At 41.1% G+C, this 13,821-nt stretch overlaps 1 protein-coding gene across 3 annotated transcripts in view; it reads left to right on the top strand.

Annotated features, from left to right (window-relative positions):
• The window catches only part of pde4d (phosphodiesterase 4D, cAMP-specific), a 260,681-nt gene that overhangs the window by 18,715 nt on the left and 228,145 nt on the right, over positions 1-13,821 (top strand). Inside the window, exon 2 of one of the 3 annotated variants that reach the window (XM_049577850.1) lies at positions 681-739. The exons of 1 other annotated variant lie outside the window; for it this stretch is intronic. In XM_049577850.1, coding sequence (XP_049433807.1) covers positions 695-739 — 45 coding nt within the window. In that variant the 5' untranslated portion in view covers positions 681-694. Of the gene's footprint in view, positions 1-665; positions 740-13,821 lie in introns of all 3 variants that reach the window. One more of the 3 variants, XM_049577849.1, reaches the window with a different exon arrangement.

Genomic DNA, 13,821 nt, shown 5'->3' with positions numbered 1-13,821 from the left:
ATTGGTTTTGGCGTCGTGGTGTGTTTGTGTTTGTGTTTGTGTTCGTGTGTGTGTGAGACAGAGACAGAGAGAGAGTAGAGAGAGACAGGCAGGTGTAGGCTCGAAGGTTATTAGGCCAGGTAAACAGAACAGGGTTGTGTAACTCTGGCTGATAATTCACTGACCTTTACCTTTTACACTCTAATGCATTCTAATAGGCCAGTAGATCCCAGCATGGCTCCTTTCTCACCAGCACACACACACATGCATTGTGTTCGCCCCATCACCACACACAAAGGCGAACACACACACATGGACTCACGAGTACATGGTTGTCTAGGAGATCAAAGCTTTCATATTCTCAAACCACAAAACCCCTGGGAGGTGGTATAAACTTACCTCAGCCTGTCAAGATAGAGCTGCCTAGCCTGAAAACAATAAACAACGAAATTCAAAAACTACGTACACTGCATATAAATTTTTTTCCCCCACATTTAGTAAAAACTTCACATAATGTCACCTAAATTTATTTATTTTTTCAATCCAGCGGAAGGTTTTATTTATTTTTTAACTTAATGACATGATCAGTTTGGTTTAATTGAGATGAGCTGCCTCCTCACAAATGTTTTTTTTATTTTTTATTTTTTGCTAACCCCGTCTTTCCGATTGCCTCTGTGTGACTGAAGCCTGCCTGTTTTCAGAGGTGGCACGCACCATGCAAAAGAATGACCGGTCCGGGGACGACAGCCAGCGGGACAGTGTAAGTGAACACCATCTTCCCCCTTTATATCTTTTTATCATTCATCTTTATATTACTTGTCATCTTGATAGTCTATGGTTTCCTTCTGCATATGGCAAAACCATCCTTATGTTCTAATTGCACAGCACATGTAGCCTAAACATGTAAGGGTCTGGGATAATGTACATTTAAACGACTGTGGATGACTCGATTCAGATAATGTTCTAACATTTATGGATTCCACGAAATTATAAGTTTTAACACAGTCAGTAAAAGAGCTACTCAATTATATCTGTGAATTCACAAGTTCAGACCACAGAATGTATACAAATGAAAATTAATATAGTATAGGCTAGGGCTTCTAAGATATAAGCTACCCATCACTCTGATGACTCTTTAGCATCAGACTGAACTGCCAATTAGATTTAAAGAACATGACATTGCCCCCAGTGGAAATAATGCCCCCTGGCAAGAACAATGTGATTGGGTTGGTGGAGCAATGTTTAAGTGGAAACAGTTTGTAAGTATTCATTCCAAAACTGCTTATCCTGTTAGGAGCTGTGGGGGGGCTGGAGCCTATCCCAGCTGACACTGGGCAAGAGGCAGAGTACACCCCTGGACAGGTCACCAGACTATCACAGGGCTGACACATAGAGACAGACAACCACTCACGCTCACATTCACACCCACGGTCAATTTAGAGTCACCAATTAACCTGCATGTTCTTACACTGTGAAAAAAACTCTACACTGGCACAAAGAGAACATGCAAACCCCTCAGAGAAAGCCCCCCCACACCCCAGGATTCAAACCCTCCACCCTGTGTTTCGACCAGGAAACCCTCTTACTGTGCAGCAGCAATGCTAACCACTGCTCCACCGTGCCGTTTTCTAACCACAGAAAGAATATGCAAAATAATGTATAGGCATTGTGCAGGCCAGGTCTATAATAATAGTAGTGTGGTGGTTAGCACTGTTGCCTCGCAGCAGGAGGGTTCCTGGTTCAATCCCAGAAGGGAGCCCTTCTGTGCAGAGCATGTTTTCCGGGTACTCCGGCTTCCTCCCACAGTCCAAAGACATGCAGGTTAATTGGTGACTCTAAATTGTCCGTAGGTGTGAATGTGAGTGTGAATGGTTGTCTGTCTCTATGTGTCAGCCCTGTGATAGTCTGGCGACCTGTCCAGAGTGTACCCCGCCTCTCGGCCAATGTCAGCTGGGATAGGCTCAAGCACCCCATGTGACCCTCAAGAGTAATTTAATTTAATTGTAAATGTATTTTGTACACTCTGTGGGCCTCACTCTGTGGTTTTGCAACAAAATATAATCAACACTTATGGATATCCTTTTTCTGATCTGTTAGGGATTCAGATTCAGATTCAGAAAACTTTATTGTCTGTCATAACAGAAAATCTTCTTCGACGTGGCTCCACATACAAGACAAGACAGTACGGTCTCGATTAGTATCAGTCTTGTTTCAGTTTAGAGTATTGTCTTGGTATCGAGAATTGTGATGCTGACCTTGGTACACAACAGTAATTTAAAGTTTAAATTTAGATTTTACCCATTTTAAATACTAAAAGAAAATAATTTTTCACCCACAGAGACTGTGGCTTGGTTCAAACCAGTTTTGGCCACTGTGGTGATATGGGATGAAAATGTGACACATTTTGTAAATGTGAGATGATTCAAATTTGAAACAGACTTGTGAATATACCTGAACTCATTCTGCTGCTCACTGGAGAGATATTTCACCAGAATATTTTTCACTGACAGCCCTGGATTAGTGAGGTAAAATCTTTATTTTGTATGATTAATTTATGTTTTATTTTTTCACATCATATACAGTAAGTGTGAGGTTTTCATGATGCTTCATGCCAATTCCATTTGATGTACAAGGAAAGATGGTCTGTTATGTTTGGTACAAACCAGGACTAAATGATTCTGGAAACATATCTTATTACAATTATTTTGAGTGATATTGCAATTGTAATATGATTTGTAATATTAGCAGGAGAGGGAATGATAACTTTTACATTATCATTCCCAGTTTCATTGAAAAACATATTAAAATGATGGCGTGATTTTTGCGGGGATCTGTACCAAACAAAGGTATATCCTTAAGTCTGTAGAATATGATATGCAGGTCAGGGCATCTCTGCAGCATGATATGGCTCAGCATATATTCAGTTTAAAATGGCATTATAACACACACTCCCCATTTTACAAACATTGCACTTTCTGCGATTTGAAAGTTGCAGTTATCCATTTTGCGATTTCAATAATTATTCAGCCCTAGTACATACCGAGAATACAAACATGTTTCAGTGCAGAGGTGTATGTGAAGCAGAATTTAAACACAGCAATGTAACTTAGTGTGCATTACCTATAGAAACAAAAGAAGAGAAAGGCTTTATTTGTGTGTGTTACATAAGAACCAGTAATTTGGATGATTTCATCTCTTGTATGGTATTTTCCTTCCATTGCATATCTTCTTCGTCACACATCCCCCACAACAGCTACACCACCATCATCTAATGGACTGCATCTAGGTTTTCACATGATGTTGTCGGAGTTGTGCGCAAGCTGTCCATCACCCACCACTTTCCATCTGGATATAGGCAGGTTTCTAGAAAATCCTAAGAAACAACTCAGAGAGGTCAGAGCTGCTGTGTTCAACAAGAGATGGAGCTCGGATAGAGCAGCAGCAGCAGCAGCAGACACTACCAGGCTTATCCCACCCCCTCCCCGTGCATGAATAAGATATTCAATCATACGTCTCGGTTGTTGACCTTGAGTTTGAAGTTCAAACGTAAGGCCAGCGTGCGAGTCTTTCAAATTGGCTGACATCAGAGAGGAAATACAGCGAGTATGCAGATGGAGCATTTTCCCTGAAAAGACTCTCGTGGGAATATCAGCCAAAACATAAATGACAGATTTAAAATGAGAGAGAGGAAAAAACTATTTCCGTTCCTGCTGTAAATTTGCCACATGGCCCACATTTCTCTGTGAATCATTGTGAAAGATGAGACGGAAATGTCACATGGGCCATTAGAGCCCGGGGCTAAGTTTCCCACACATTCAACGTCGTCTTAGCGTGAATAGAATCCATATAACCAGCTCTACAGTTCAGATGCACTCTGCTGTATGTGGCATTGAACAGTATGTGCTGTACTGTATACTGTAATTTTCCAAAGTCTAAATGATGCTGACAAACTCTTTGTGTCTCCTGTGGGGAAACACTAAAGCCAGAGCTCCACAAATGATTACCCACCAGATAGACTGCTCAAAGTGATGCATAACATTACACTAAAACAAAATCATGTTGTCCCACTGACACTATATTAAAAAGAGCTGCACACATGCAAATGGTTACTTAAAAAAAACTAACAGCGACAGAAACAAATGACCTTTAAAATGGAATAAAACCACTACTAATGGAACAAAAAAACTGATTGATGATTCACATTTTGTGTCACTGAGGAGGGAATGAATTTTAAAATTACACAACTGCACTTTACTAAAAACATGTCCCAGGGAAAAAATATTGAATTCTTAATGTCTTGTCCCTTTGTTAGTGGTGGAAAGCAGCAGTGAGCAGGATTCGTAACCGAGCAGCAGTAAGAGATTTAGCGAGGTGAGCAATAATTCATGTCTGATGTGCCTCTGATTAATGCTGTCGTCAATTAAGACAGAGTGAAGGGCACGGGGCAAAGGGGCAGAGAGGAGAGACAAGTGTTACGAGAGATATGGGTGGGACGTTGGGAGAGGACAGGTAATTAGAGAGAGGAGAGGAGGGGTGGAGGGGTGAGGTTAAGACAAGAAGTGAGCGTGAAAAACAAACTGTGAGCAGCAGAGATGCTCCCTCTTCATCCTGAGGGGCATATTGAGGTAGAGCAGGGACACAGGCTGCGCTGATGAATACGTTTCGCGAGGCTCTCGGGGGCTGTCCAATCAGGCAGCGCCATTGATGAATAGTCATGAGTCACCTTATCAGCATCACCATGGTTACGCAGATGTGACTGCGGCCCTGTGAATGTGATGAGGGAATAGAAATGGGCCAAACGCCGCTCCGTCTCTTCCCGCGCACATCTTGATCGCCAATTAGAGCACAGCAGGGGAGCATCCAGGCCATGTGTTTGGGCCTCTCTGGCCTCGAGAATAAGGAGAACGGGTTTTGAGTGAGGTGAATGGACAGGGGAGGATATGATGAAGACGACGGTTAGAGATTGAATACATGGGAAAAGTGCAAAGCAGCAGCAGGAGAAGGAGGAGGAGGATTTGGATTCAAGTTGAACTATTTGATGACTCAAAATCACATTAATCACCACTAAAGCCAGTTGACACTCAGCACATACAGGTGAGGGCTGGCAGGATGAGGAGAGGGGAAGTGGATGACAAGATATTAAATGAAAAGAGCCGGGAAATTAGATTGAACAGGATCAGAGGAGGGGAACATGATCAGAGAAGCGGAAAAGTGACTGAAGGATGAGCAGGACAAAAGGCAGGTGCAGGAGATCAAATAAAGAAAAGGGACAAGGGATAATGGAATAAAGGGCTTGGACAACATGTAATGATTTATGTAACTCCCCCATCTCTTACACAGACATCTTAAAAAGAGCAGCAACACTCTGAGGTTCAGTTTTGTGATGGTCAATACCCAAAGGTGCCATGTCACTGTTCTGACAGCCCAGAATTCCGAAGCCCCGTTAGTCTGAAAAATGTCCCATTGCACCAAAAGCCCATCTCTCTGACTGCCTCTTATCCCAAAAACAAACTCCGAAGTCTTGTTTCTCTGAAAATACACACTCCCTGCACTTAGTTTCAGTTCTCCAGTGGCGTTTGAGACACTGATTCCAGGTGTTTTTACCAACCCTGTGAGGCAATGAGCCATCAAACCCCAGTGCTTTTCCTGCAACTTCTGAGGCCTCAGATGTGTGTGTTTTGAGTCAGAACATAGTATTTTCCTAACCATAACCAATAGGGTGTAATGATTCACAAAATGTATGGTTCAGTTTGATGCTACACAGTGGTGTCACAGTACAGTACACTTTCAATACAGCAAAAAAAGTAGAAATGTCAGAGAAAGTTCACTGATTTTTTTAATGCTATTTTAATTCATATATCTATTAAAAACTAACATCATAAAGTATAATATTTATTGACTTTGAACAATGATGGAGCTATACCAGAGTGACCCATCTTCTGGGCTGTCTTCTTAGGGCCGTTTCATAGTCGACGCACGCAAAGCGAGCAACGCACTTCCTTTCATATCAACACATTGAATGCAAGCGACGCGAGCAACACTTGAAATGCAATACATCGCTTGCACAATAGGGGGTAGCAGAGTCACCGGTACATTCCGGCTAGCTAGCACTGCTGTAGCTAGCTAGTATTGCTATTTTATTAGAGTGCAGGGTACTAGAACTGTCATATAAATGGGGTACGAGTTCACAAAGTTTTTCCTTTTCGCCCACCATATTTCATATGAGCTTCTTCTGTGAATAACAAAAAGTGGTTAATTTCAAGTATGCTGCTTGCATATAAGACAAAATCAGCTCCTTATTAAATTTAAAATATGCTATTGCAGTTATATTAAAAAAAACAAGCAATAGTGACAATACCATTTCTTAAATATTCTTGTTTTTTAAATTTTTATTTAAAATTTTAAAATATATATAATATATAATATTAAATATATTTTATTTTATTAATTTAATTCAATTTAATTTATTTTATCTTATTCTATTTTATTTTATCCTATTAATTTAATTTAATTTAATTTTTTAATGTATCAAAGCTAATGTCACAATTTGTTTTCCACTACAGAGTAGGCTCTCATATCTGTGGCTATGAATGTACTTTTGCTCTGTCTGAATCAGTTGGGAATGACTGCCTAAATGCTGAGGGGTTAATGTTAGTGTGTAGCTTGTGTTGCCCCTTGTTTCCATCTAGTTTCACCTGTTGACACACTGGGGTGATGTCAGTGTAAATAAATGGACATGTGTGAAGTATTCCCGCTAATGTAACCTACTGTCGTGTAGCTGATGTGACATACTGTTGTTTTTTTAAAAAATCTGCCACGCTCTAGCTATCACCCTCATAATTCACAGCAAAACCAAAATGGCTCTAAAGGTCAGATCTGTCTTCTATTTCTGGGCTGGTAATGGCAGTACAGGCGTTACAATCATATTGCAACGAGCTAGCTTAGCGTAGCGTGGCTCCCAGTATGTCTCACTTTGGGGTGGGAGGGGCTGACAGCGTGCAGCCTTGTTGAGCTCAATGACAGGGGGAACATCATGTTTCACATAGTTTAAGATGTATATTTTATTTTCCAAATATAATAGGATTCATTCAACAATCATTTGGTTTGAAACATGTACCAAACTGAAAGCCTTGTACCAAACAGTTCAATACAAATATGGCTGTTGGAGAAAGGGCTTTTGATCCAATGGGACATTTTTCAGGCCAATGGGGCTTCGGATTTTTGGGCTGGCAGAGTGGGTCCATGTCATGAGTTCGACAGCCCATTGGTTCGACATCCCATTAGTCCGACCGTCCGCGGTGCTGAACGGCTTGCGGCGGGCGTATGGTGTGCCGCGACCGGCTTGAGGCGGAGCAGGCTCACGGCTTATGTGTTTGTCACTTTCTTTTTCATTTTAACCCACACCATGATCTTTTCCTGACCCTAACCAAGTGGTTTTTTGTGCCTAAACCTAACCAGACCTTAACCACAGGGCATCATGATGATTTCGGAACGGACTTCGGAACAATGAGTTTAATATGGTCGGAACAATGGGATGTCGAACCAATGGGCAGTTCCCGTCAGAGTAACGGGCCCTTCTGAAAAGCTACTTCTCTACCTCTTATCACTTGTTGGATTCCCCTCAGGATTTGATTTAATATCTCAGCTCCTTCTTAATTCACTCTCCACTAATTTTCACCCAATGAAATTTTACAGCACCACACACAGCAGAGGTCATTGTTACGAGAAACCTGATAATAGCAGTCTTCTTATCACGGATTTGACAGGCCCAGTGCAAACAATGTTAATTGTTTTTGAGCCGCTGATTATCTGCCTGCTTATTTATTTATGAGAAAGTGGAGCTATCTACTGCATATTTGAAACATGTAATTAGATTAGCAGGCAGCTCCGTACAATGAGGACATAACTCGGGCACTCTGGGAAATTATATGCCAAAACTCAACGGGGCAAATTTGTTTTATTTATCTGGTCTGTGCGCACAGGGTGTGTCTGCCTCTTCTGTTGTATGCAGGGAGCCTGCAGGTAAAGGCATCATCCGTGCACATATAGGTAGGCAGGCTGGATATTTATTCTGCTACACTTCGTGTAAAGAAACATTACCACCCGCTCACCATTCTCATTTCACAGCCTGTTGACTGCGCTTAAAGTGCGATTAATCTTGCACAAGTTGTTAGGCAGCATGCTCAGCGCGGATGTGGAGTTGATGCATAAAGAGCGGTGTGTGAACCCTGCCCGCAAAGGTCGACATGGAGGATTCATGGAGTGATGAATGTGCCATCCTGTTTGTGTCCTACTTTACCCAGATTCAATTCATGGATGTCACACATAGTATCTGTCTTTCTCGCTTTCCTTTTACGAAACAATCCAGACACTAATGCTTTATCTTCACAGCAGCTTTATTGGTTGTAGATACAACACATTGCAAGTGGGCTCCACTTTATCTCTCTGTATTACAGCACAGTGACCCTGACCCTTTGCACAGATGAGGAATACACAGAAAATGTGTCATGGGATTTAAAAAACATCAGCCTATCCTCTACTTATCAGTGTTATATAGCATTTCTGCATCTGCTACAAAAGTTTCCCCCCTTCTTGAAGGTTTGAGACACCTCCAGGGTATTTTATCTAATTTTGTCGTGCACAGACCGGCGCATCTCGGAGCCATGCCTTCCACAGACGAAGACTCTAGGTCTTGTCCCTGACAGACATTTCTCCCGCCTCAGGCTACTGAAGAGGGGCTCTTTGAAACAAATTGATTCATCTCCCTCACCTCCAATATGACTCTTCAGTGCACCATTGTTACTTCCTTATCATCTGTCCTCCTAGTTTTCCCACACTTAATCTTTTTCTCATGTCTCATTTTTGTCACCTTTCCTGCTGAGATAAATCAGAAACAAGACTATATGTGCCACTATAGTGTCCTCTGTGTTTATTCGCCTTTACAAACTACCATATCTTGCTATCATGCTGTGAAATTGGATACTTGATTGAATTTATTTATGACGTGCTATGTTGCATTAAAATAAAAATGTTTATCCAAATCGTACAGTCCAAGGCTTAATGCAAATATGAATAGAAATGTAAAACAGCGTTACCGGAAATAGGAAAAAGGGGGAAAAAATCTCACGGCTTAATGTATGCAATGAATGTCTAAGAATAGAAATGCAATTTGCATGTAACAGTGGCAGCAGACACCTTGCTGAGGCATAGACATGCTTGATATCGCACACAATGGAAGGTAAATAACACAAAGAATGTTTGAATTCAGCATTACTGCCACATGTGGTGCAGCAGCATGCACCTACACTCTGTATTTAACACGGTAAATGTGTGATGAAACTGAGGCTCTCTGATGATTGATGGAGAATCAAGACCTTTAGAGAACCACTTAATTATGAAAAACACTTTATTTTCCTCATACTGTTTTTGCTGGAGCACCTGTATTCACTCTTTGTCTGAGATGCTCTCTTTTAACACCTTTAATCTTTAAGCTCCCCTCCCGAAAAAACCCAGCCTGCTCTGATTGGTCAGCATTTCCGAGTGCTCTGTACCTCGTCCTCTCTGCGCCTTCATTGTCAGTGAGGAAGGACTGTAGCAGTGTACTTGCAAACACAACTGGACATGTTACCGCAGGAATATGATCCAAAATCAGGGGGAAATTAGCAACATTGGTTACCAAGATTACATGTTTCCCTGATGTTAGCATGTAGCTACATGTAGCAGTGTAGGCCATGTAATATTAACACTTGCAGTAGTGTGCTTGGAGCAGATGACCGTATGAATAAATACGTCACAATCTGAAGCCATATTGTAGCCAGCGTAGACAAAGACATTGGAACAGGATTTATTAGGTTTAGATATGAAAAATATTGAATTATGTATCTATTCTAATCCATTTTTACCATGAAATAATGTACAAAAGGCCTCCAGAGCACTTAAAAATATGCATCTCTCTACTTCCTTACTGTGTATTCTTATTAATACCTTAGCAGAAAACATTGTTTCACTACATTTACCTGATAGAGACATGATACTGGTCATGTTGCAGATTCAGATTTTACTTAAGAAAGACACATTGCACTGATAATGCCTGTCTTTCAATCTGCACTTTAAGTTAAAATTTAAATGTAGTAGACTATTTTTACTGTGGTCGTTTGGAGTACTTCCTCTACCACTGCACATAGCCTGCCAACATACTCAGTTAGAGGATGGGTGGAAAGTAAAGCAACACAATATTTGCCCAGAACCCCTAAATCACTAAAGCCGTCCCAAAAAACCCCCCAAAACACTGCCTGAAAGTCACGGATACTTGCGGTCAGAATCAAAGATGACATATGTAACCTTATCCAAATAGCCTTATTAGTCACTTGCTGTATCCTCCGTGATTATAAAGTAGAGCAGGGATTTTATTAGCAGAGACATTTTGCAGGCAGTAACATTTTGTTTTGAATAAGTATTGCAAACTTACACACTTAGCATGTTGCAATGGCAGAGTTTCGATTATCTTGTAAGCTCTCCTTTTGTGATTGTTAACTCCAGGAAAGTGAAGGAGAGTTCAGTTGTAATGTTAGTTTTTCAGCATCCGAGCTGCAGTCAGAGATTCCTTGCTTTAAAGTTAGGATGCTTTCACACCTGCCCTGTTTGGTTCGAACTCAAGTTTGTTTGCCCCCTAAGTGTGGTTCATTTGGGCAGGTGGGAACAGAGCAATCACACTCGGGTGCACACCAGAACAACTGGACCGAGGCCACCTCTTCAAGAAGGTCTTGGTCCTGGTGCAGTGCGTTTGTGGTGAGAACGTGTTCCGACTTCGATCTGAACCAACTGCAGTCACATGACATATTGTTTGGGTTAAACATGAACATGTTACAGTCCTGGAGGATTATTAATGTGCACCTCCTCCTGTACTGCCTTAATATGCACATTCAACACATCCAATGCATCAAAACATTGTTTTCTAGTTGGAGCCGCGCCTCGTTTTCAAACTGTATGGTTTGACTAAAATGAACAATGACAGCAATATAGTTCACGATGAGCAGCTCTAAAATCAACCTGCGTAGTTGTCCCTCCATTGTGACATTAGAAAGTGTCACATTTATCTTGCAAGTGTACTCTTCTTCAACGCTTTGTTTACTTCCTGGATTTTTCCCACATGGAAATTCTGACCAATCAAGAGCAGCTTTCTTGCACAAGTCATTTGATCTGGTCCGCTCGTAAATGCTGCTGTGAGAAGGTGAATCAACTCTAGGCAATTATGCAACCATGTAACAAAATTAGTCCCTGATTTAGACCAAAGCAAGACAACTCTAGGTCTGAAAGCATCTTTAGGCCCCCTTTAACCTACATATGAATATAAACTTAAGTCACTGTTTCACCATGTCAGTTCCAAGTCCAAAAGGGATCCCCCATGTTTTTTTTATACAGTATATTGTATGATGTATCTCCAATGCAAAACACTGTTCCCATGTACGGATACTATGGCACCCTTATATTAACCTGTGTCTGTGGAATTCTTCATAGTGTAGGTCTAGGACAAAAAGAAGAGTGAAACAGTAGAATATTCCCAACCCACCACGCCTTCTTTATTCATCTCCTGACCCGGATAAAGCCGTGAGCACTGTGTATCGTAGGAGATGAACTGAGTTAATTTTTATTACCCCACAGGATACTGTGTTTTACAGCTAAGTGAGCCATCAGACGAAGCAGTAAAAACCCACACCCTGGTTGTAAATACCAGTAAGTCGCACCAGGTCGCGGCAGGTAATGCTGTGTTGTTGAGGCAACCCTTTTACTAAGACAGCATATGCCAAGCAAATGTGCTGCTAGAGACACTCAGATTGTGGAGTAACATGAGCCATGGATATCAAATTTACTTAAATAAATCAGGTTGCATAGTGTACGCGCTCTCTTTGGAGACAAAGCTGTGCAGGCAGAGGGCAGATTGTCGATAAAACCTCCTTTTCTCTCCTTTGTTTCAAATGTAGTATAGGCTTCCAGAAAGCCGAGTTTCCTATGTACCGGCAGATAAATGGAAGGACTAAATTGTTTTTTTTTCCAACCAGGTGATTTACTGCATCTCCTCCAATAGCAATCTTTCTTTCTCATCTCCTGTCTCTTTCTCTCTCTTCCTTTTTTTCTGTCAGTGTTAACTTCTATTCCAGTCACTTCTTACATTGCTCCCAGGCTTTACCCAGAATCCATTTAAGATTCACTCTCTGTTAAAAATCAATTGCTAAATTTGGAGTACAGAGATGAATGATGGCACTGACGGTGAAGGGTTGCACATACTGAATACAGCGCAGGTTGCCCCCTGGCTTGAAGCAATGATGGTGCATTCCAGTGTTTTGAAGCATTTCATGAATACAGCTGGTTAGTCAAGTAGCTTTTGGCAAAACCTCTGCTGAGTTCCTATGACCTGATCCAAGATTGATACCGCAGTTAGCAGGGCATGTTATCAACATGGATCTAGCCTTAGAATGTAAAACTGATGTAGCATACATTAATATATCATCACAAACTGAGACTGATATTTTTTTCTGAGAGAGGAAGTGAGGGAATGCTTCTTAGCTCACCATAAGCGATGCTCCGACACTCAGCGGATGGTGAGATAAAGACAGCAAGATAAAGAAAGATGCATCAAGGAAGAGAGCTCTTCCAGACGTCAACACGCACTGCATACTGATGACTCCACATCATTATCTTTCTATGAAATTATTTCTATATGAGCACAATTATCATGAAACAAAACGAGCTGGCAGGGCTGAGGTCTTGTCCAGATGCTGTTTTCACTGTGAACTTATAAAAGATTGAAAGGCCAAGCAGCACCAAACTGTCTTAATCTCTCAAAAGGTCAACAGAGAAAAAAGGTGCTCATTAAATATTCCATTTATAAAAAAGGAATGGCCTCCTGTTGGCTGATAAAATGGTCTAATTGATACAAATTAATTCATAAGTCACTCACAAGGGAGGGAGTAACTTTAAAATCTCTAATAGAAGAAACAGAATCCTTATGTAACACAGTGTGAGCCCGAGTGATGTAACTTGCAAATGGAGATGGATTGTTGGCAGAAATGCCTGATGTTTGATGTGCAGCAGGACCATTTAAAAGGTGGTCCATTGAAAAAGGAGTCCAGATCGTTTCATTTAATCACAAACTCAGCAGAGAAGACTAGAAGTGGACTGAATTAGGATTATGGGAATGTAATAAAATGAGCCACGATGTGGTTGCCTCTGAGTCCTCAATAAATGAGAACTGCATGTGGGAAAAATACCTGAATGGAGCCAGCATTGAACAGCCTGCATATCTAAGAAGCCTCACATCAGGAGTCTTCATTAAGTGCTACAACTCTCAGCAGAAAAGGTGGTGAATTATTTTTCTTTGTTGAATAAATTCCAATTTACATACATTTTTAACCATTTCCATAATAAATGCACAAATCAAAGCAGAGTGTGCGTTGTGTTTTTCTCAAGTTTTGTGTGTTGGCTGGCCCTCGAACCTGCAAAATACCGATTTTATAATGGGCGCAGAGATGTCATGGTAATACATATTGATGTGCCGTCGTGATCAAAGTATCCTCAGGCTGTTTAAATAAGCTTTCCACTTTTCTGTCCTTACTCTCTTCTATCAGATTTCCTCTCAGGGCTGTGCAAACACATGTAAAGTGTGGGCTCAACTCAGAGCAGGACCCATTTCGCACTGATTTATTTACTCTCTCTGCTCCCAAAACCACATTAAATGCTCACTGAAACAATGTATTTCTCAAGTGAATTAAATACTTGTTAACCTTGACACAAAAGGAGGGTATAACTGTGTCTTGAGGTTGATTTGTAGACTTGAAGTGTCGC

The sequence above is a fragment of the Epinephelus fuscoguttatus genome, linkage group LG6, assembly GCF_011397635.1.
Source record: "Epinephelus fuscoguttatus linkage group LG6, E.fuscoguttatus.final_Chr_v1".
Classification (NCBI taxonomy): Eukaryota; Metazoa; Chordata; class Actinopteri; order Perciformes; family Serranidae; genus Epinephelus; species Epinephelus fuscoguttatus.
This window is presented reverse-complemented; position numbering and strand designations above follow the sequence as displayed.